The following is a 22,953-nucleotide window of genomic DNA, read 5'->3' on the forward strand; positions in this document are numbered from 1 at the left end:
TAAATGACAAGTAACAACTATTTAAGGGACAAAATAAACTTTTGCTTTATTCACACAACACACATTAATACATTTGGCTACGCAAAAAATATTATGTTGCCCATCAACAAACACGGAACATGTATAGTCCACAGAGTCTGATGCATTCTGCACATACAATTTTGTTCACCAATATGCATGCTGGAAAATGTTTGTTCACTTATCCCCAACACTCCCCCTTGAACAAATATTTTTCAGATACTCAGCACTATACATCCGAGCTTAAACCATAATGTTTCACCAGCTTCTGAAATTTGTCCTTACTGAGAGGCTTGGTTAGGAGATCAGATAACATTTCTTCTGTGCATAGATAACTGAGAATTATATTTCTCTGTTCCACATGGTGTCTTATAAATTGATGCCTTATGTCAATATGTTTGGATCTTACACTGGTGACATTATTTTTTGCAAGTTTAATAGCTCCCATATTGTCACAAAATACCGCAGTTGGCTTTAATGTTGGAGGAGTTTCTATTTCACTCATCAGTGTATGGATCCAAAGAGCTTCTTGGATAGTGGAGGACAAGGCCGTATATTCAGCTTCTGCAGTACTCAAAGCAACAGTTCATTGTCTCTTACATGACCATGATATCAAACCTTCCGTTAGTCTAAAACAACTTCCAGTGATGGAGTGTCTGCTTTCCAGCTCATTTCCCCAGTCTGCATCGCTGTATCCTTCCAAATTTCCATTTCCATTTTTAGAAAATTTTAACTTACAATCAGTAGTTCCATTTAAACATTTGAATATTCTCTTGACTGCCATCCAGTGCTTCTCCCTGGGATCACTGCAAAACTTGCTTGCTGCATTTGTGTCAAATGCAATGTCTGGTCTGGAAGTCTGTGCTAAGTACAGTAGACTTCCTACAGCTTCCAAGTAGGGTACACTTTCCTTACATGTCTTGTCATCATCAGTTATTAGCAGTTCTGCATTATTTTCCATAGGAGTAGAAATAGGTGTACAATTTGCCATATTGAACTTTTCTAAGATCTTCCTTGTGTACAGAGATTGATCATTCCATAATTCTTCTCTGTTGGCACTTCTTAGAATCTTCATGCCTAAGTATTGATTAATTTCCCCTAAATCATGCATATTAAATTCTGACCGTAACTGTTTTTTAAAAGAGTCCATCTGGCTTTCACTATTGGATAAATAAAAAGGTCATCTACCCATGTGGCCATGATTGCAATTTCTTCAGTGCTCCTTTTATGATATATACTTGGATCTGCCTTTGGCTGTAACATGCCTAGTTTTATCAAAGTTTTATGCAAACATTTATTCCAGCAATGGCCACTTTGCTTTAATCCATATATGCTTTTCTTCAAATGCCAAATTCTCCTTCTCCCTTGATGAGGTTGCTTAACTTAATCAGATGGAATCACATATATTTCCTCTTCCAGCCTTCCATTTGGATAGTCTGTTTTCACATCCATTTGATGAATTAATAAGTCTTCCCTTACTGCAAGAGCTAAAAGGTATCTTAATGATGAATACTTCATCACTGGTGAGAAAGTTTCATTGTAATCGATTCCTTCTTTCTGGAAATATCCTTTAACTACCAATCTGGCTTTGAATTTTGGTATTGCACTCTCAGGATTTTTAATATTAAACACCCATCTTGTTTTTAGTGGCTTTTTATTTTCAGGCATGTCAACCCATTCATATGTATCGTTATCCACAAAAGATTGCAGCTCCTTTTCAATAGCCTTTTTCCAATCTTGAGCATTTGAACTTGCTAAAGCTTCATCAACTGTGATTGGTTCATTGTTGACTGTTTGGGCAGCTTACATTACATACTCTGGATATTCTTTTGGTTTTGCTATATGTGAAAACCGCCTTAAACTGACTTCCTCTGTTGAATCTTCTTGCTCAATTTGATTCTCAGGTAGCACATCAGCTTCCTCTTTATTCTCGTCTTCCTCTGTTTCAGTTTCCATTTCTGTTTCAGCACTATCAACATCATGCTTGGTTGCATTACTGTATCATTTTGACTGCTTTCCTTTATTTTAGGTCTACAATCCTCTTAAAAATACTACATCTCTACTACTTACTATCTTCTTATTCTCAGGATTATAAAATCTGTAGCCTTTTGAATCCTCACAGTAGCCAACAAAAAATATATTTTTGAGATTTTGCATCCCATTTTCCTCTTAATGGTTTTGGAATCTGAACCATGGCTTCACATCCAAAGACTTTTAAGTACTTTAGATCCGGTTTCTTCCCAGTCATTACTTCATAAGGTGTCTTGTGTCTCACAGCTTTGGTAGATGATCTGTTAATTAAATACACTGCTGTTGAGACAGCCTCTGCCCAAAAACACTTAGGTAGCTCATTGTCGCTTAAGATACTTCTTGCCTTTTCTACAATAGTTCTGTTGGCTCATTCTGCAACTCCATTCTGAGGAGGACTGTAGCGAATGGTAGTCTGATGCCTAATACCCATTCCATTCAACTGTTCCTTAAACTGTCTGTTTACATATTCTGATCCATTGTTTGATCTAATAATTTTAATTTTCTTCCCAGTCTGTCTTTTGACCATTTTGCAATAAACAACAAATACATCATTCACTTGATCCTAGCTACTTATAAAATAAACATACATGTATCTAGAAAAATCATCTATGAATGTCAGGAAATAGAAGCTACCTCTTTAGGATTTATTCTCCTTAGGTCCACAGAGATCTGAGTGTGTGAGTTTCAAGACTTCAGTAGATCTGCTCTGACTCGATTTAAATGGCAATCTAGCCTGCTTCCCTTGCAAACACACCTCACATTGGACATTATTCATTCTATAATTTTCCATCCCAGTTGCCACATTCTCCAGTAAAGTCATACTTTTCCTATTCAAATGTCCAAGTCTCCTATGCCACAAGAAACCTTTTGCAGCATAAACAGAATGATTTTGTGTTTCAGCAGTATTTTGAACTGTATTCACTTAGTAAATACCTCTTACATTACGTCCAGTAGCTACAGTATCACCACAAGAGTCTATCACTTTAGCTCCCTCTATAGCTAAGATAACTTTATTACCCTTCTTTACTATTTCGCTTACTGACAACAAATTAGTTGCAATATTCTTTACATAATGTACATCATGAGCAGTAACACTTTCCTTTTCCCCATTCACAAGCAAATTAAGACCCACTTTTCCTGGGAGCTCACACCTTAATTTAGATCTGTCAGCTGTGGAATTCCGATGTCAGTCCTTGACTGAACATCATACAAACCTGATGGAGCTTTGGTAATGTGCACAGATGCTCCTCAATCTAGGAACCATTCTGCATGATCGTCACTCGCTTCATTTAAAGAGTAAAAAACAGAAAATGCCTTACCTTTATGGGTAGTCTTTCTCTCAGGACTACTAGAATTAACATGCTTCTTTTCTTTTATACTTAACTTTTCATTACACTGTGAAGCAATATGTCCAGTTTTCTGGCATCTGAAACATCTTATTGGCTTCTTCTTGTACTAAGAGTATAAAGCTGATGCAGTTTCTTTTTCTGAAGCATTAGAATCTGGTTCATTCTTCATGTCATGTATAATCTTTACTTTAACACTATCTGCTGTAATGGGTATTCCCAAACTTTCCAAACCCATAATCTTTGGCGAATATTTCTCTGGTAGTCTAGCTAACAATAAAGTTCCAATCCATCCATGCACAATTTCAAAACCAATATTCCTCAGACGGTTGGAGATTGAAATTATTTTATTCACATATTCATCCACACTTTTACACTTATTCAATCTTGTAGGTACCAGCTCATGAAGTAATCCTACTTTTCTAGTTAAACCACCATCTTCAGATGAGTTTTTCATTATGTCCCATACCTCTTTTGCTGACATAGCCTTTTCTGTGTGAACATAATTCACTGAATCAATCAAAAGGATTAGATTTGATTACCTCTTCTGATCCTTAGTAGCAAAACTTGATTGATGTCCCGTAAGTCGTCCAAGTGCAAATACGCCTCAACGGCAAATTTCCAGGTCGCGTAATTTTCGCCCCCTACAATCCACTCTATTTGCAGTATCTGTGTTGTACTCATTTTACAGTTGTTTTTCTTCTTCATATAGCGTACACAGTCCAACTTTATATGAACTTTTGCGCACTTTTTGTGCAAATACACATCACCTTAAAGTTTATTATTTTGCTTATTATGATAGCTGGGCCCATAACCTGTCTTAGTTTATGCAGATTAACACAGATGAATGACAAGTAACAACTATTTAAGGGACAAAATAAACTTTTGCTTGATTCGCACAACACATATTAATACATTTGGCTATGCAAATATATTACATTGCCCATCAACAGTCACGAAACATGTATATTCCACAGAGTCTAATGCACTCTGCACATATCTTGTGCTCCACTATGCACACTGGAAAATGTTTGTTCACATATCCCCAACAGTTTTGTAAGTTAATCAGTTGTGCATCGTGATCTGATAATCCATTTATCACAAGGAAAGGATGTGTTAGTTTTACATCCTCTCGCTGTACTAATGCTTTCTCTGTTAGAATGTTAATGTGCTACTGTCTTGAGCTGTATGTGTAGGAAAACTGATCTTTGATTGTAAGTTACATGTCATTAACAACTCTTCTAGTTCACTTTACCTATCAGAATTGCTTAGAACGTTTACATTGAAATCACCACAGGTTAATAACTTCTTCTTTTTGTTTCACAAACACCATAATAGGCAGTCAAACTACACTCCTGGAAATTGAAATAAGAACACCGTGAATTCATTGTCCCAGGAAGGGGAAACTTTATTGACACATTCCTGGGGTCAGATACATCACATGATCACACTGACAGAACCACAGGCACATAGACACAGGCAACAGAGCATGCACAATGTCGGCACTAGTACAGTGTATATCCACCTTTCGCAGCAATGCAGGCTGCTATTCTCCCATGGAGACGATCGTAGAGATGCTGGATGTAGTCCTGTGGAATGGCTTGCCATGCCATTTCCACCTGGCGCCTCAGTTGGACCAGCGTTCGTGCTGGACGTGCAGACCGCGTGAGACGACGCTTCATCCAGTCCCAAACATGCTCAATGGGGGACAGATCCGGAGATCTTGCTGGCCAGGGTAGTTGACTTACACCTTCTAGAGCATGTTGGGTGGCACGGGATACATGCGGACGTGCATTGTCCTGTTGGAACAGCAAGTTCCCTTGCCGGTCTAGGAATGGTAGAACGATGGGTTCGATGACGGTTTGGATGTACCGTGCACTATTCAGTGTCCCCTCGACAATCACCAGTGGTGTACGGCCAGTGTAGGAGATCGCTCCCCACACCATGATGCCGGGTGTTGGCCCTGTGTGCCTCGGTCGTATGCAGTCCTGATTGTGGCGCTCACCTGCACGGCGCCAAACACGCATACGACCATCATTGGCACCAAGGCAGAAGTGACTCTCATCGCTGAAGACGACACGTCTCCATTCGTCCCTCCATTCACGCCTGTCGCGACACCACTGGAGGCGGGCTGCACGATGTTGGGGCATGAGCGGAAGACGGCCTAACGGTGTGCGGGACCGTAGCCCAGCTTCATGGAGACGGTTGCGAATGGTCCTCGCCGATACCCTAGGAGGAACAGTGTCCCTAATTTGCTGGGAAGTGGCGGTGCGGTCCCCTACGGCACTGCATAGGATCCTACGGTCTTGGCGTGCATCCGTGCGTCGCTGCGGTCCGGTCCCAGGTCGACGGGCACGTGCACCTTCCGCCGACCACTGGCGACAACATCGATGTACTGTGGAGACCTCACGCCCCACGTGTTGAGCAATTCGGTGGTACGTCCACCCAGCCTCCCGCATGCCCACTATACGCCCTCGCTCAAAGTCCATCAACTGCACATACGGTTCACGTCCACGCTGTCGCGGCGTGCTACCAGTGTTAAAGACTGCGATGGAGCTCCGTATGCCACGGCAAACTGGCTGACACTGACGGCGGCGGTGCACAAATGCTGCGCAGCTAGTGCCATTCGACGGCCAACACCGCGGTTCCTGGTGTGTCCGCTGTGCCGTGCGTGTGATGATTGCTTGTACAGCCCTCTCGCAGTGTCCGGAGCAAGTATGGTGGGTCTGACACACCGGTGTCAATGTGTTCTTTTTTCCATTTCCAGGAGTGTATTTTATGTACAGCTCCCAATCTACTATTGTGGACCTGTATACTGTTGTTAATATCAACACTACATTATCTAGCTGTAGTTCACATGCACAAACTTCAAAGTGCTGATCAACACAAAATTTGCTTACTTCTACGGTTTGGTAGTTATACCCTCCTTCTGTGTAAATGGCAGCTGCTCCTTTATTCATGCTAGATCTGGAAATGTAAGACATTAAATTATACCCATTTATACTGATGCTTATCTACACAGTTACATGGTGTTCAGACAGACAAAGTATGTCAATATCCTTCTTATTTTTGAGATTATCGAAACATACTAACAGCTCATCTACTTTACTTTTTATTACTCTGATATTTTGATGAAGTAAAATGATACTACCCTTAGCTTTATAACCCTATTTACTGTACATGAAGCATCTTTTATTCTATTTTTCTTGATTGTTATCTGTCTGGACTTTGGCTTTAACCTAAAAAGCCTGTCTGCCTGGTCCTGTTAACCATAGGGATCATCTCTTGTGTGACTGTGTTACACTGTACAGCATCTGCTAATAGAGAAGCGAACATAGCTATCCCCTTCCTATTTAGATGTAGGCCATGTGTAGTGTATCCCTACCTACCAATAGCATCAACTGGAACAACACTTTATGTGAGATTTTGCTGTTGTCTGGAGCATCCTGTTCAGTGCAGTGTTAACATGCCTTAGAGCAGTGTTTACACAGTATCGATTGTGGCACTGAAAAACCTCCACAAACCCCACATTTCTGTGCCCAGTTTCTGTTCCTGTTTTATCCAGGTCACTTCTAATACCATATCTTGCATTCATAGCCAGGCTGTTTCCTGCACACCCAACTATAATTACCCGATCTTCCTTCTCAAAGTCCCTGCAAATCTGATCTAAGTTTTCTGTCACCTGCCTAAGGCTAGCACTTGGTTTCACAAAACTTGTGACCTGGTACCCTGCATCTAATTTCTTCTGAATCTGCTGCCTGCATCCCTCCCATGACTGTTACCTAAAAGTAGAATTCTTCTTTTCCTGTTCTGATTTGATCCTGATCTGTCTTTTTTCTTTAAGCTAATATTCTGCTTCAGCCTACATTCAACTACATCTGGATGAGGCCCTTCCTCCACTACTTCAGATAGCAAGCCAAACTGATTTCCTAACTGAAATTCAAAAGTTTTTTCAACAGTGTCCTTATTTTGCCAATTGCTTGCTACTTTTTCCCAACACCCCATCTCATTTTCCTGCCTTAGCCTTCGTAATTCCAAATTCATGTTTTCTAATTCCGCCTTAAGGGCACAAATTTTTGCCTCCTATTCAGCAAGTTTTCTGTCCTTTCTACATAACCTGCATTGTCGTAGAAGAGCCTCATTATATAGCCCTGCTTCTTCACCACTACATTCACCCCAGTGAAACGATAACCTACGGTCTTCACAGAAGACCCCATCCATCAGATTTCTACAGCAACCACCACATTTGTCACACATGGTTTGATAGAAAAATTTACACAAAAGCAGGGAATAACTTGGCACAAGAGCACTGAAGTTTCGTAATCTGTGCTAATACGTAACTAAATGCTAATGTAAACAAACCTTTAAACTTACTTTTGAAACTCTATATGACAGACCCTAATTAATTTAACTTTAAACTGCTAAGTCTAGTCAAAGAAATAAAAATCTACACTCGCATGAATTTTACGCCTAAAATGTAAGCAAAGCTATCGACTACTGGCCTTTATGAAATACTTTCTTTTCAATCTAAATAAGCTCAGCAAAGCAAAACCTTCATTGGATAGCCTAGTGAAGAAGTAAATGCACTAGTCTAAAATTGTAATATTAACTAAATTAGCTCTTATTTAAATATTAATCACTTAACTTAGGGAGAACTTTGTGGATGTGTATCTGCTAGAGATATTACATTGCTCATGTGAGAAGCACACCAACATGTTAGGCCAAGTAGAAAAATAGGTAGCTACCAAGCACTGTCTGAATACAGCCAGGAAAAACCCTTACTACTGTTTTTGAGTCTGTGTTAGCAAAGAGGTCCTCCATTATTTGAAATTGAAAATGTAATGATACTGTGGATATTATTTCAGCAAGACGTAGGATACAACATGAGCAGGATCACATTGGTTACAGAGGACAGAATTAAAAACTAAGAAGCGAGTATTTTCTGCTTTGGATTTGCTGGTCATGTGATAGTTTAGTTTCATCACAGTTCAACAATGTATGTCATAATGAGGATTCCAGAGTGAATGACCATTGCTATGTGCATATGAACTTGTCACAGTGTGACAGTTACCATAATTTCCTATATGAATGTTGCAAAACACTCACCATGAAGCCTGAAGATGACTTTAAAGTGCTCCTGCCAGTGTGGCCGAGTGGTTCTAGGCACTTCAGTCTGGAATCGCGCGACCGCTCTGGTCGCAGGTTCGAATCCTGCTTTGGGCATGGATGTGTGTGATGTTCTTAGGTTAGTTAGGTTTAAGTAGTTCTAAGTTCTAGGGGACTGATGACCTCAGATGTTAAGTCCCATAGTGCTCAGAAATATTTGAACCATTTGATTTTAAAGTGCTTTATCAAAGAGCAGCAGAGTTTTGATGAGATCACCTGACCCAGACAGTGCTTAGGACCCTCAGTAACATTTCTTACACCAGGAAAGTTTAAGCAGCATGACAGTATAATTACATGAACTATAAATATAAAACTATATGAAGTGGGAAGAATTTGTAAAGTTTCTGTTTAAGCAACTAAATAATTCTCACGGTTGCACCTCTGCCCCCCCCCCCCCCCCCTCCTCTCCACTTGGTGTTGATACTAACAGTCTCAGAACTGACATAATGTTTGAGCCATTTTAGCACATTTTGTGTCCTGCAAATGAAATAATATTGTACAGAATATCCAGTCATTACTGAATTAATCATATTTAAAATCTGAAAAGATAATCAGGCTTTACTAACTATTGTAAACAGTATGTGAGAGAAATTTCCAGCTTCAAGGGAGTAAAGGAATGAGCAGAAAAGAAGTATATAACAAAGTATTGCTGAAACATATTAGTTAATGGAAAATCCAGGTTGGAATATCAACAATGGTGAAAAGGATAGATTTCTGTACACTGTAAAGATGCACATTGAGTTGCAGAGAGGCACAATGAGAAGACTGTCACAGTCTGAGCTCTCAGCCAACACTGTTCTCAGAAAAGAAAGAAAAACACATACATATTTGCACAAGCAGCCCCCCCTCCCCGCCCCCACACAAGCACACAAAAAGTGCACAATTACTATCTCTGTCCAATGTAGCCAGACTTCTCTGAAGAAGGCTTTGGCTGTAAGTTCAGTGTGTAACAGTCTTTTCGTTGCACATATCTGCAACTCCCACAAGTCATGTTTATGGTGAGTAGCGCTTTATCCTTTTCATAATAGTTGAAATATACAATCACTGGAAATGCTAAATCATGGCTAGCCATCCGTGAAAGGCTCTCACTTGTTCAGCATGTTCTTTAGTTACCCTTGGTTGTTACAGTTTCTTCCCTTTGCGTACAGGTATACAAACAAACTGTTTGAGTTGCTCTTTCATTTGATGCGTTATTTATATTTGTAAGGTGAACGTAATAAATGCTACAAAGCCCTAAACCTGTATATTCGTTTTGAAACACACTGTATTAAACCTGTTTCTGTATGTCTGGACATTACACTTTCTTTTCTACAAATCTGGGCATTTACAGCTGATTTTTATCTGTGCATAATGTAATCCGTATTGTTGGTTTGTGGCATTTGATTTAGATCTTAGTTCTGACACTTTGAGATACGGAGATTTAACTTTATGTTGTTCTTGTTTCCAGAGCTACTGAATGGCAAGATGAACATGTCACAGCCAGGGAATGCAGACATCAGTTCTGTTGTGTCTAGTTCGCAAGAAGTTGAACACACTGTTGAGCTTTCTGCTCCAGACAGAGATTATGTATTGAGTAATAACAGACACACACTTACCTATTGGTTTGTTGACTGTATCTACTATGGCCACTCTACAGATTTCAAGTTTCACTACAATTATTCACAACCTGGAGTTGAGCACGATGTGGAGGTTTGCAAAACATGTTTAAAACATTCTGCATGCAATTTTTAACTTGTAGGAGGCGGCATGTGCAACAGAGACTTGATGTGTTTTGTTTTAATTTGCCATGGGTACACCAGAGGCGAGTATTATGTACATTTTAGACTTCAGGAAAGCCTTTGACACTGTTGACTTCAACATTTTGCTTGCTAAACTTAGCAGGCTAAATTTCTTGGCCATTGCAGTGCAATTGTTTTGCTCATATCTGGTGTCTCATCAGTGATGTATCAGGTGCGGCACCATTAAACCATTATGTACCGAATTATTTTTTTCAAAAAGTACGAAAAATATTCATAACCATAACTAGAGAAATGCCTGTAACTAAAAACTATCAATACTTTTCTTTTCACACTTCTCACTTTCTCCCAACAATGCTTTGCCATATGGCAATGCTGGGTCATACAGAGGAAAATAATACTCCAAGAATTTTTCAATCCATACTAGCTTTTATTGCATACAGACATGAGATATTTCATTATTTGCATGAAATATGAACATACAGTGATATTGTACATGTGTTTAGTACCTTTTTTAAATTTTGAAATGGTTATTTTGAAAACATTTTATGCATAGTACAGTTTCACACTTTGAGCATGCAGTTCAACCGATTGTGGAGCAGTTTTCACTAGCACATCTCCTTTTCTTCTCAGTTGAAACTGGACAATAGTAAAGTCCATCATAACGTAGATTTTCATAAGTTGTATCTTGAAATGCACGCCTGCGTCCTGGGCCTTTGGATTTTTCTCCATAGTGATTGCAGTCGTAGATGGCAATGTGGTGGCGAAATTCTAAGTGAGATATGGTAGGATGGGCAATTCTATGTAGCTGCAATGCATTATGCACACACACATCAACCAACCATGATGCAATTCCACCATTTTTTTTTACCATGATTCCCGGTTCGATATAGGTTTACATCAGGTACATTTGGTCCATGCCTCCCAGCGATCTGTTGTTTTCTAACACTGCTTTTCTTTTTGTGTTCTCTGGAATAACACTGCACCAATGAAATGGGATTCTTTCCATATGATTTCGGTGCAACATTTACAACAGCATTATGTAACCATTTGGTGACAATTATTCCAGTATCCTCCATTTTAATAGAAGTAACATATCCTCTTGACCTTTTCTTTAGAACTGTTTTGCTTTCAAGTGGGCAGGTTTTCGGAATTCTGTTCACACAGATATTTCCTGTTCCATAGTACCCATGAGATTTCAGTTCTGCTAACAATGGAAATCCAGTAAATAAATTATCAAAATAAAATGAGAACTGGAGCTGCTGGACAGCTGTTTCAAACTTATCGATCATAGTCACAAGTCATACTCTTGAATCGTTCGTGGATTTTGACTGTGGTATATTTTGAAATTTATTAGGTAACCTGCTTGTGTGCATAAAGGCCAAACCTTGTATCCAAATCGCAGTGGTCTTCTCTTTATAAACTGCTTACAGCCATGACGTCCGAAGTACGCTATCGTACTTTCGTCATTTGAAAGATTCTGCTCGGGATGGAAATGTGTAGCATATTTGCTTTCACCCCCCCCCATGAACCACAGACCTTGCCGTTGGTGGGGAGGCTTGCGTGCCTCAGCGATACAGGTAGACGTACCATAGGTGCAACCACAACGGAGGGGTATCTGTTGAGAGGCCAGACAAACGTATGGTTCCTGAAGAGGGGCAGTAGCCTTTTCAGTAGTTGCAGGGGCAACAGTCTGGATGGTTGACTGATCTGGCCTTGTAACACTAACCAAAACGGCCTTGCTGTGCTGGTACTGCGAATGGCTGAAAGCAAGGGGAAACTACGGCCGTAATTTTTCCCGAGGGCATGCAGCTTTACTGTATGGATAAATGATGATGGCGTCCTCTTGCATAAAATATTCCGGAGGTAAAATAGTCCCCCATTTGGATCTCTGGATGGGGACTACTCAGGAGGACGTCATTATCAGGAGAAAGAAAACTGGCGTTCTACGGATCGGAGCGTGGAATTTCAAATCCCTTAATCAGGAAGGTAGGTTAGAAAATTTAAAAAGGGAAATGGATAGGTTAAAGTTAGATATAGTGGGAATTAGTGAAGTACGGTGCCAGGAGGAACAAGACTTTTGGTCAGGTGAATACAGGGTTATAAATACAAAATCAAATAGGTGTAATGCAGGAGTAGGTTTAATAATGAATAAAGCAATAGGAATTCAGGTAAGCTACTACAAACAGCACAGTGAACGCATTGTTGTGGCCAAGATAGACACAAAGCCCACGCCTATGACAGTAGTACAAGTCTATATGCCTACTAGCTCTGCAGATGACAAAGAAATTGAAGAAATTTATGATGAGATAAAAGAAATTATTCAGATACTGAAGGGAGACGAAAATTTAATAGTCATGGGTGACTGGATTCGATAGTAGAAAAAGGAAGAGAAGGAAACATAGTAGGTGAATATGGATTGGGGCTAAGGAATGAAAAAGGAAGCTGCCTGGTGGAATTTTGCACAGAGCACAACTTAATCATAGCTAACACGTGGTTCAAGAATCATAAAATAAGGTTGTATACATGGAAGAAGCCTGGAGATACTGACAGGTTTCAGATAGATTATATAATGGTAAGACAGAGATTCAGGAACCAGGTTTTAAATTGTAAGACATTTCCAGGAGCAGATGTGGACTCTGACCACAATCTGTTGGTTATGAACTGCAGATTAAAACTGAAGAAACTGCAAAAAGGTGGGAATCTAAGGAGATGGGACCTGGATAAACTGAAAGAACCAGAGGTTGTACAGAGTTTCAGGGAGAGCATAAGGATACAATTGACAAGAATGGGGGAAAGAAATACAGTAGAAGAAGAATGGGTAGCTTTGAGGGATGAAGTAGTGAAGGCAGCAGAGGATTAAGTAGGTAAAAAGACAAGGGATAGTAGAAATCCTTGGGTAACAGAAGAAATATTGAATTTAATTGATGAAAGGAGAAAATATGAAAATGCAGTAAATGAAGCAGGCAAAAAGGAATACAAACGTCACAAAAATGAGATCGACAGGAAGTGCAAAATGGCTAAGCAGGCATGGCTAGAGGACAAATGTAAGGATGTAGAGGCTTATCTCTCTAGGGGTAAGATAGATACTGCCTACAGGAAAATTAAAGAGACCTTTGGAGAAAAGAGAACCACTTGTATGAATATCAAGAGCTCAGATGGAAAGCCAGTTCTAAGCAAAGAATGGAAAGCAGAAAGGTGGTAGGAGTATATAGAGGGTCTATACAAGGGCGATGTACTTGAGGGCAATGTTATAGAAATGGAAGAGGATGTAGATGAAGATGAAATGGGAGATATCATACTACGTGAAGAGTTTGACTGAGCATTGAAAGACCTGAGTCGAAACAAGGCCCCGGGAGTAGACAACATTCAGTTAGAACTACTGACAGCCTTGGGAGAGCCATCCCTGACAAAACTCTACCATGTGGTGAGCAAATTGTATGAGACAGGCGAAATACCCTCAGACTTCAAAAAGAATATAATAATTCCAATCCCGAAGAAAGCAGGTGTTGACAGATGTGAAAATAACCGAACTATCAGTTTAATAAGTCATGGCTGCAAAATACTAACGCAAATTCTTTACAGACGAATGGAGAAACTGGTAGAAACCGACCTCGGGGAAGATCAGTTTGGATTTTGTAGAAATATGGGAACACGTGAGGCAATACTGACCCTACGACTTATTTTAGAAGCTAGATTAAGAAAAGGCAAACCTACGTTTCTAGCATTTGTAGACTTAGAGAAAGCTTTTGACAATGTCGACTGGAATATTCTCTTTCAAATTATGAAGCTGGCAGGGGTAAAATACAGGGAGCGAAAGGCTATTTTCAATTTGTACAGAAACCCAATGGCAGTTATAAGGGTCAAGGGACATGAAAGGGAAGCAGTGTTGGGAAGGGAGTGAGACAGGGTTGTAGCCTCTCCCCGATGTTATTCAATCTGTATATTGAACAAGCAGTAAAGGAAACAAAGAAAAATTCGGAGTGGGTATTAAAATCCATGGAGAAGAAATAAAAACTTTAAGGTTCGTCGATGACATTGTAATTCTGTCAGAGACAGCAGGGGACTTGGAAGAGAAGTTGAACGGAATGGACAGTGTCTTGAAAGGAGGATATGAGATGAACAGCAACAAAAGCAAAACAAGGATAATGGAATGTAGTCGAATTAAGTCGGGTGATGCTGAGGGAACTAGATTAGGAAATGAGACACTTAAGGTAGTAAAGGAGTTTTGCTATTTGGGAAGCAAAATAACTGATGATGGTCGAAGTAGAGAGGATATAAAATCTAGACTGGCAATGGCAAGGAAAGCGTTTCTGAAGAAGAAAAATTTGTTAACATAGAGTATAGACTTAAGTGTCAGGAAGTCGTTTCCGAAAGTATTTGTATGGAGCGTAGCCATGTATGGAAGTGAATCGTGGACGATAAATAGTTTGGACAAGAAGAGAATAGAAGCTTTCGAAATGTGGTGCTACAGAAGAATGCTGAAGATTAGATGGGTAGATCACATAATGAATGAGGAGGTACTGCATGTGATTGAGGAGAAGAGGAGTTTGTGGCACAACTTGACTAGAAGAAGGGATCTGTTGGTAGGACATGTCCTGAGGCATCAAGGGATCACAAATTTAGCATTGGAGGGCAGTGTGGAGGGTAAAAATCGTAGAGTGAGACCAAGAGATGAATACACTAAGCAGATTCAGAGGGATGTAGGCTGCAGTGTGTACTGGGAGATGAAGCAGCTTCACAGGATAGAGTAGCATGGAGAGCTGCATCAAACCAGTCTCAGGACTGAAGACCACAACAACATCATTTGCTTTCAGATGGTCTGTAATGGGATATAATTTCCACATTTTATCCCCCTCACTTCCTTTTTTTCTGACTGCCCTCAAAGTGAAGAAACTACAGTATCTGTTGAAAGCTGTTTCTTTGCATAGCGTTTGAGACCATTTCATTCTTCAGATCATCATCATTGCTCCAAAATGATCGTACACATGGGTGATAGTTGTAGCCAGTTACAAGTAAAATGCAAATAAAGACTTTCAACTCTTCCAAGGTAATGTTTGGATTAGGCTTCCCACGAAATATAGCATACGTTCCTGACTCATCACAAATATTTTGTAATATAGTGTCATGGAAAAATTTCTCAAATTGTTCATTGGGTGGCATTCCCAAACAATCCTGGTAATTAGCGGGAGGAAATACTGCAATAATTGGTTCAGATATGTCTTCTACCCATTTGAAATCTGTGTTCTTGTTGAATGATGGAATTGTACACGTAGACCTTGTTGACTGAACATGTAACTTCACTGAAGGCTTGCAAGATTGTTTGTTCATAATGTCTTCATTATTAGTACTCACAGATTGTTGAAAACATTCTAAAGCTTCCCAAAATTTTGTCATCTATTCCAGGTTCTGCTTCCACATTTTGTTGTGATTTTATTTGTTCAATAGTCTCAATACGGCTGCCATTTTTCATAATTATTTCACGATTATCTTTTAACTGTCCACGGCACACGTTATCTGGTAACCCACCTTCTTCATCTTCCTCGTCATCACCTCCGCTAACAGCTCCGTCTTCGGTTTCAGGGGGTTGTAAATACAATGCTGTTGGCTCGTCATCTTCATCCATAATTTTCTTTAAGTAATCAAGGGCTTTTTTCAGTTAAATGGGCCTAAAATAATTTGAAAACAGAGAGAAAGTTATCTATCTATCGTAATCAAGCTTCAGTTCTAAATAAAACTATTCGAAACACCATAAAATATGTAATATCATACCAAAAATGTCAACAATGGGGAAAAGTGCTGTATGACCTAGCAGTGCCATATGGCAACAAAAATACAATATACCATAAAACTACTTTTAAAATACAATTTTTTTGGAAAATGACAATACTGATATAAAGATACATATTTCAACAAAAATCTCCAATAGGTATCATTACTGCATGGATTAAGTAAATAATTCAAAAGTAACTTTTACATTGTCATATATGAGGGATCACCTTTCTCAGACATCATGCTGACTTTCCAAGTCTTCTCTCACTGATGGCAAAGCAACAACTGACCCAAGCTTGTACCAGACACATGCTCAAGTTCCCAACAATGAAATTCCAATGCGATTATCTGTGATGCAAGAAGCATGTAGTGCCGATTCGCGGAAATGACAACACTTGCGCTGCATTGCCATATGGCAATGCTGGGTTGATTTGGGTTAAGTCACAACGGAGGCAGGTAGTATCAGTTGTCCCCCAGGGTTCAGTATTAGATCCTTTTCTCTTTTCACTGTGTGTCAATGACATGTCATTAGTTTTGCGCTACTGCTGAACCACATTTATGCTGATGACTTCCATTTGTATCTACGTAAGTGCAAAACCAGTAAACCCCAAAACGGCTATCAAGAATCTCAAAGCATCAGCATCTCTCAATACCCTACAAAAGTATAAAAAGCTCTCCCTCTGGACCTTAAAAAGAAACTTGTGCAAATGCTTATACTACCATTTACTGATTATAGCGATGTTATCCTGCAAGATCTCAGGAGAGTTCATGGTGTCTCAAACTGGGTATGAATGCCTATGTTTGTTATGTCTATGATGTTCGACTCTTCGATCATATTTCACCAACATAAGCATAGTTATCCTGGCTACAAGCAGAGAAGCGGAGAGATTTCCATACCCTCTGTCTTTGTCTTACTGTCTCTCATATCTCTCCTCCACCTTAACACTCTTGTTTGAACAGCATGGCAGAAACACCTGTTCTCAGTGGAACAAAATCCTTTGTGCCTTGTTCTATTGTTAAGCCCCTTCTTTGAAGTCCTTTTTCAGTAACAGGAACCCACTTTATATTAACCTCCTGCATTACACTAGAGAACTGAATCACATCTGCAGCTTCAGAAGAAAGTTAATGAAATATCTTCTAAAACAAAAATAATGACTGTCAATGTCCCTGTAAACCTTCGTTACCCCTGTAATGTTTGCACAGATTACTGTGGTTGTAGATGCGCAGTTGGCCTGGCACATGAAGGGTGAGCGGTAGTGGTGGGGGTTATGGGCAGACACTGTAGGGGAATTGTCGAGTGCTGGAGGGGAAATGCCATTCTAAACTGTAGCCTACACTCACATTTCCTGTAAATATTAAGTGGAGCCCATCCAAGCCCACACTTGTTTGGTGACCATTCAAAAAGATCTGTCACCTCTGCTTTGGTTAGCATATAAAAAGAAATCCGCTGAGAACACAATGATTTGTTTTCGCCAGGATTGTTAACCATTTGCACTTTCAGAGAAGTGTCATGAATGGAAAATTTATGCTGTCATGTTAGAATTTTCTTCTTTTGCTAAAACACAGCGGAGTTTACAAAGTGTCACCTCACTAACATGTTGTGCAGACACAGTTGTGAGAGGATTCTGTGACAATGGTTTGTTAAGTTTATGACTGAGGAAAATGAGGACAGTAGCTTACAAAAAAGCTCATCATCAGTGCAAAATAAACATGTAATATCTTTATTTATGCTGTTCCAAAATGCATAGCATTTCTCGTTTCGCCAGCTGCCAATGGCCCTTAAGAATTAGAGTCTCTTATTGGAAAAGTCTTTAGTTAGTGGAATAATACAGCAGATAATGAAATTTTGCATAATAACCCTGTGGCAAAATATTCTCCTCTTGGCATGGTAGCCAGTGACCATGCAGCGATTGCACTGTTGGTGCCGGAGCTGAAAACTTCCATTTATGCCAAGGAGTATGTGCCAGCCGTGACTGGGGCATGGGGACTCTGAGCAATCGATTACTGGCCAGGTAGTTGCTGAGGCTGTGTGGCGCCCATGGGGAGAGGCCCTGTTTGGAGTGGATGACACTATGGCGACTGAGCCGCAAAAGAAGTGGAAGAAGTTACATCCCACTGGCAGCCATACGGTCTGAGCATTATCTATGGAAGGGAAGTCCCCATTTAATGTGGAGAGATACAAACCTAAATATTCCCTTCCTTAGCTACGCCATGGAGGAACATAGGGTTAAGTGGCAAGCAGAGAAATAGTGCCCCTGTACTTGGTTTGCATTAGAACTGATGGGGATTCCTTCTTGGTCCCAGGCCCTTATTATTTGTGGAGAACATAGAAGACAAGTTGAGGGAAGTGACAACCATCTCTAAAGTGAAAAGTGGGTCAGTTTTAATCAAAACAGCATCCCCTGCCCTGTCACAAGTGCTGCTCACTTGTAACAAGCTGGGTGACATATTGGTCACTGTCAGTACCCATAATAGTCCAAATATTATTTTGGCCATCATTTTCCACTGAGACCTGCTCTTGCAATCTGATGAGGAGCTATGCACCAACTTGGAGCAAAGAGATGTGCATTTTGTCTGCCATGTACAAAGTATATAGGGGGCCAAAGGACAGTAGGGGGCTGCTACTGGTGCTTTGATCTTGGCTTTTGAGGGCCCGAAAAGGTCAGAGTGATGGTATACTTATGCGATGTGAAATATTTATGTGCCCCTCCCCTCTTCCTCCCTACCCGCCATGCGGTGCTTCAAGTGTTTGAAATTTCGACATATGTCTTCATGTTGCAACCTGTATCATCTGTGGCAAGCACCATTCTCCCTGGGCCAGTTTGCACCATTTTCAGAGAGAAAAGAAAATGCAGGTATATAAGAATCTGGACAAACTGACTTATCGAGAGGCCAAGAACAAGTACGAACAGTTGCACCCAGCATGGATAACAGTGTCATATGCTACAGCTAGGATGACATCACCCACTTCTGCCTGTTACAGCTCCTGCAATGGGCCGCTCAACAAAGTCTGCTCCCCTGTGGTGTGGGGCTCTCCTCTTGCTGCTTCCTCCCCCACACCCAATTTGAGAATGTTGGCTTCTCACCCACTGGTGATACTGATCCCCATCTCCCAGCCAGAGACAAAACACCTTCCTCTGGCTTTTATCTCCAGGAAGGGGTTCCTTGGGACATTTCCTTTCAAGGTTTCTGCCGGTTTACAACTGGACACCAGCCAGTGACTGAGGGAGCCACAGGCTGCTGCTCGCAGGGCTTCACAGTCATCATCATTAATTGAAACTGATACAGAGATGTCCACGCAATCGTCCAAATCCTCTAAGGAGAGGAAAGATGAAGAAGAAGAAGAAGAAGAAGAAGAAGAAGAAGAAGAAGAAGAAGAAGAAGATTCCGGTAGCCCCCAGGCCACGAGATTGTGGTTGTTCCCCTCCTGAAGCCAAGGCGGAGATTCTGGCAGTCCCCGAGGCCCCAGGTCGCACCACACAACGGAACCCAAAACCTATGTGTGTTGATGCCATAACCCCTCGTCCAGTGGCAGAAGGTGACCCTAGGGCATAACCGGCCTCCTCGGTTCCTTCACAGTACATTATTTTCCAGTGGCATTATAGTGATTTTTCCACCACATGGTTGAACTCCATCACCCTTTCAGCACTTCCCCTGCCTTCTGCATTGCCCTTCAGGAGACTTGTTTTCCAGCATCACGGACCCCAGCCCCTTTGTGAATTCTGGGGATATAATAAGAATTGTGCTATCTATGACATGGCATTGGGTGGAGTTTGCCTGGACACAGTATATAGCAAACTTATGCCTCTTAACATGCCATTGGAGGCTTTGGCTGTTCGGATAAGTGCACTTCAGGATATTGCCATCTTCAGTGTTTACCTTCTTCCCAATGGTGGAGTGTCCTAGAACATGTTTGCATTGGTTTCATAGCTCCCCCCTCCTTTTCTAAGCTTGGGTGATTTCGATACCTATAACCCATTGTGGGGTGGAACCATGATCAGTGGCTAGGATAAAGACATCAAAAATTTACTGGCACAACTTGACCATTACTTCTTGAATACTGGTGCCCCCACATACTTCAGTGTGGTGCATGGAACAATCTCAGCTATTGACATTTCCATTTGCAGCCCTTGTCTTCTTTCATTTCTCCACTGGAGGATCCACAATGACTTGTGTTATAGTGACCACCTCCCGATCTTCCTGCCCCTCTTTCAGTGTCACTTCCCTGAACACCTGCCCAGATGGGCTCTCAACAGTGTTGACTGGGGTACTTTGACCTCTGCTGTTGCCCTCAGCTCCCCGCTGCATTCAGATATCAATGAGGCAGTCCAGAATACAAATACAGCCATTTCTTCAGCAGCTGATTTAGTAGTCTCCTTTTCCTTGGGACTGCTTTGATGAAAGACAGTACCTTGGTGGTCATCAGAAATCGTAGGGGCCATTACAGATCATAGGCAGGCTCTCCAATGCCATAAACAGCACCCATAGATGGTGCACCTCATTGCCTTTAAGCAGCTCCCTATCTGGGTCCACCACTTAATAAAACAATAGGAGTAAGAATGCTGAGATTAGTATGTTTCAAACATTGGACCACATACCACTCCTTCACAGATTTGGACAAAGATCAGTTGTCTCTACAGATACCAGACACCTGCTGTTGTACCTGGTATTACCTGGAATGGCACTGTCTATGCTACCCAGACTCAGTCGCCAAACATTTTTCTCTGCAATATGCTCTGTGTTAGAAGATCATCAACCTGCTTTTTTCATGTCCTAAATCAGCAGGTGGAGCGAAAGCAATTATCTTTTACTACACGCCACCTAGAGCCATATAATGCTCCATTCAGTGAGTCGGGATTCATCAATGTCCTAGCCGCCTGCCCTGATACAGCCTCAGGGCTAGACCACATCCACAACCAAATGCTCAGGCACGTTTCAGTGGATTATCAGCATCATATCCTTGCCACCTTTAACCACATCTGAAGCTTGGGCAGGTTCCCATCACAATGGCGAGAAATCATTGTTGTCCCAGGACTGAAACTGGGTAAGTGCCCTCTAGAGATGGATAGCTATCGCCCAGTTGGTCTTACCAGTGTTCTCTGTAAGTTACTTGAATGCATGATGAGCTATTGGCTCCTTGATCCTTGGGGTCTTCTGGCTCTGTCTCAGGGTGGTTTTCACCAAGAATATTCCACTACTGATAATCTGGTATATCCAGAGTCTGCCATCTGGACAGCTTTTGCCCATTATCAACACTTTATAGCCATCTTCTTCGACCTGCAAAAGGCTTATGACACCACATGGCAACACAACGTCCTTGCTACCTTATGTGAGTGGGGTCTCCGGGGTCCACTCCCAGCTTTATTCAGAACTTCTTGTCTCATCATATTGTCCAGGTTCAAGTTGGTACCTCCCCCAGTTCTCCCCATGTCCAAGAGAATGGTGTCCTGCAGAGCTCTATACTGAAAGTCCCTCTCTTTTTAGTGGCCATCAATGGTCAAGCAGCAGCTGTGGGCTTCTCAGTATTACCCTCCTTGTATGTTAACCACTTTTGCCTCTATTGTTGGTCCTCTAGCGTTGATGTCGTAAGCGTTGACTGCAAGGTGCCGTACAAAAGGAGCAAGCATGGCCCCTCACCCACGGCTTTTGGTTTTCAGCTGCCAAGACTTGCGTCATGCACTTCTGTCGCTGTTGTACCATCCAAAACTTTACCTCGATGACTTACTACCCAATGTGGTGGACACTTATTGCTTCTTAGGACTGGTCTTCGATGCTCGGTTGACACGGATCCCCCATCTTTACCAGTTTAAGCGAAACCGTTGACTGCATCTTAATACATTTCACTGCCTGAGTAACACTAGCTGGGGTGTGGATCATGCTACCCTTCTGCAACTTTACAAAGCCCAGATACAATCCCGTCATGATTATTTTAGTCTGGCATACATTTGGCATCGCTCTCAGCATTTCAGATACTGGATCCAATACACCACTGCGGTATTCAACTTGTGGAAGAAACTTTTCGAACTAGCCCTGTGAACAGCGTACTCATGGAGGCCAGGGTCCCTCCATTGCGGATCAGGCACCAACAACAGCTTGTCAATTACGCTACACACATTCGCAGCTCCCCTGAGCATCCGAATTACTGTCTCTTCTTTTCAAACATGGAAGTCTATCTCTTGCAACGGCAACTGAGATCAGGGATTAGCATCGCAATCTGCGTCGGTCCCTCCTCTCTCAACTCCAGTTGTTTCCTCTACCACGTGTCCTCCAGACCCACTCGCATACACCTCCTTGGTGCGTGCCTCAGCCACAGATTCATCTTGACCTATCATGAGGTCTGAAACACTCGGTTCATCCTGCTACCCTCTACCACCAATTTTTCCCCATCCTTGGTTTCAGAAGTAGTCTATACTGATGGGTTGATGGTTGCAGGTCATATAGGCTTGGCTTATACTCACGTGTCATACTGTACCACACTCCTTGGCAGATGGCTGTAGTGTTTTCACTGCAGAGACAAAAGATGCTCTTGAGCATATCCTGTCGGCACTGATAACTCCTTTTGCATCTGCAGAGACACCTTGAGCAGTTTGCGAGCTCGCAATCAGTGTTATCCTCAGCATCCCGTGGACATGGCTATTCACAATATTATTTATGGCTTTGAACAATGTGGACACTCAGTGACCTACGTCTGGATCCCAGGCCACATTGGGATTCCGGGGAACAAAGTCACTGATAGCCTGGCCAAACCGGCTACCAGTGAACCAAATCTTGAGATTGGTATTCTTGAAGAAGATCTCTGATCGGTATTATGCCAAGTTTTGGGATCTGGAATACAGAATGGCTCCCTCTGACTTCACCAAACAAACTGTTTGATAAAGGAGACT

At 41.4% G+C, this 22,953-nt stretch overlaps 1 protein-coding gene across 1 annotated transcript in view; it reads left to right on the forward strand.

The window, feature by feature from the left end:
• Positions 1 to 22,953, forward strand: part of LOC126162872 (uncharacterized) — a 112,673-nt gene that overhangs the window by 36,804 nt on the left and 52,916 nt on the right. Inside the window, exon 4 of the mRNA XM_049919657.1 lies at positions 10,009 to 10,250. Coding sequence (XP_049775614.1) covers positions 10,009 to 10,250 — 242 coding nt within the window. The remainder of the gene's footprint in view (positions 1 to 10,008; positions 10,251 to 22,953) is intronic.

This window comes from Schistocerca cancellata, chromosome 2, assembly GCF_023864275.1.
Source record: "Schistocerca cancellata isolate TAMUIC-IGC-003103 chromosome 2, iqSchCanc2.1, whole genome shotgun sequence".
Lineage (NCBI taxonomy): Eukaryota > Metazoa > Arthropoda > Insecta > Orthoptera > Acrididae > Schistocerca > Schistocerca cancellata.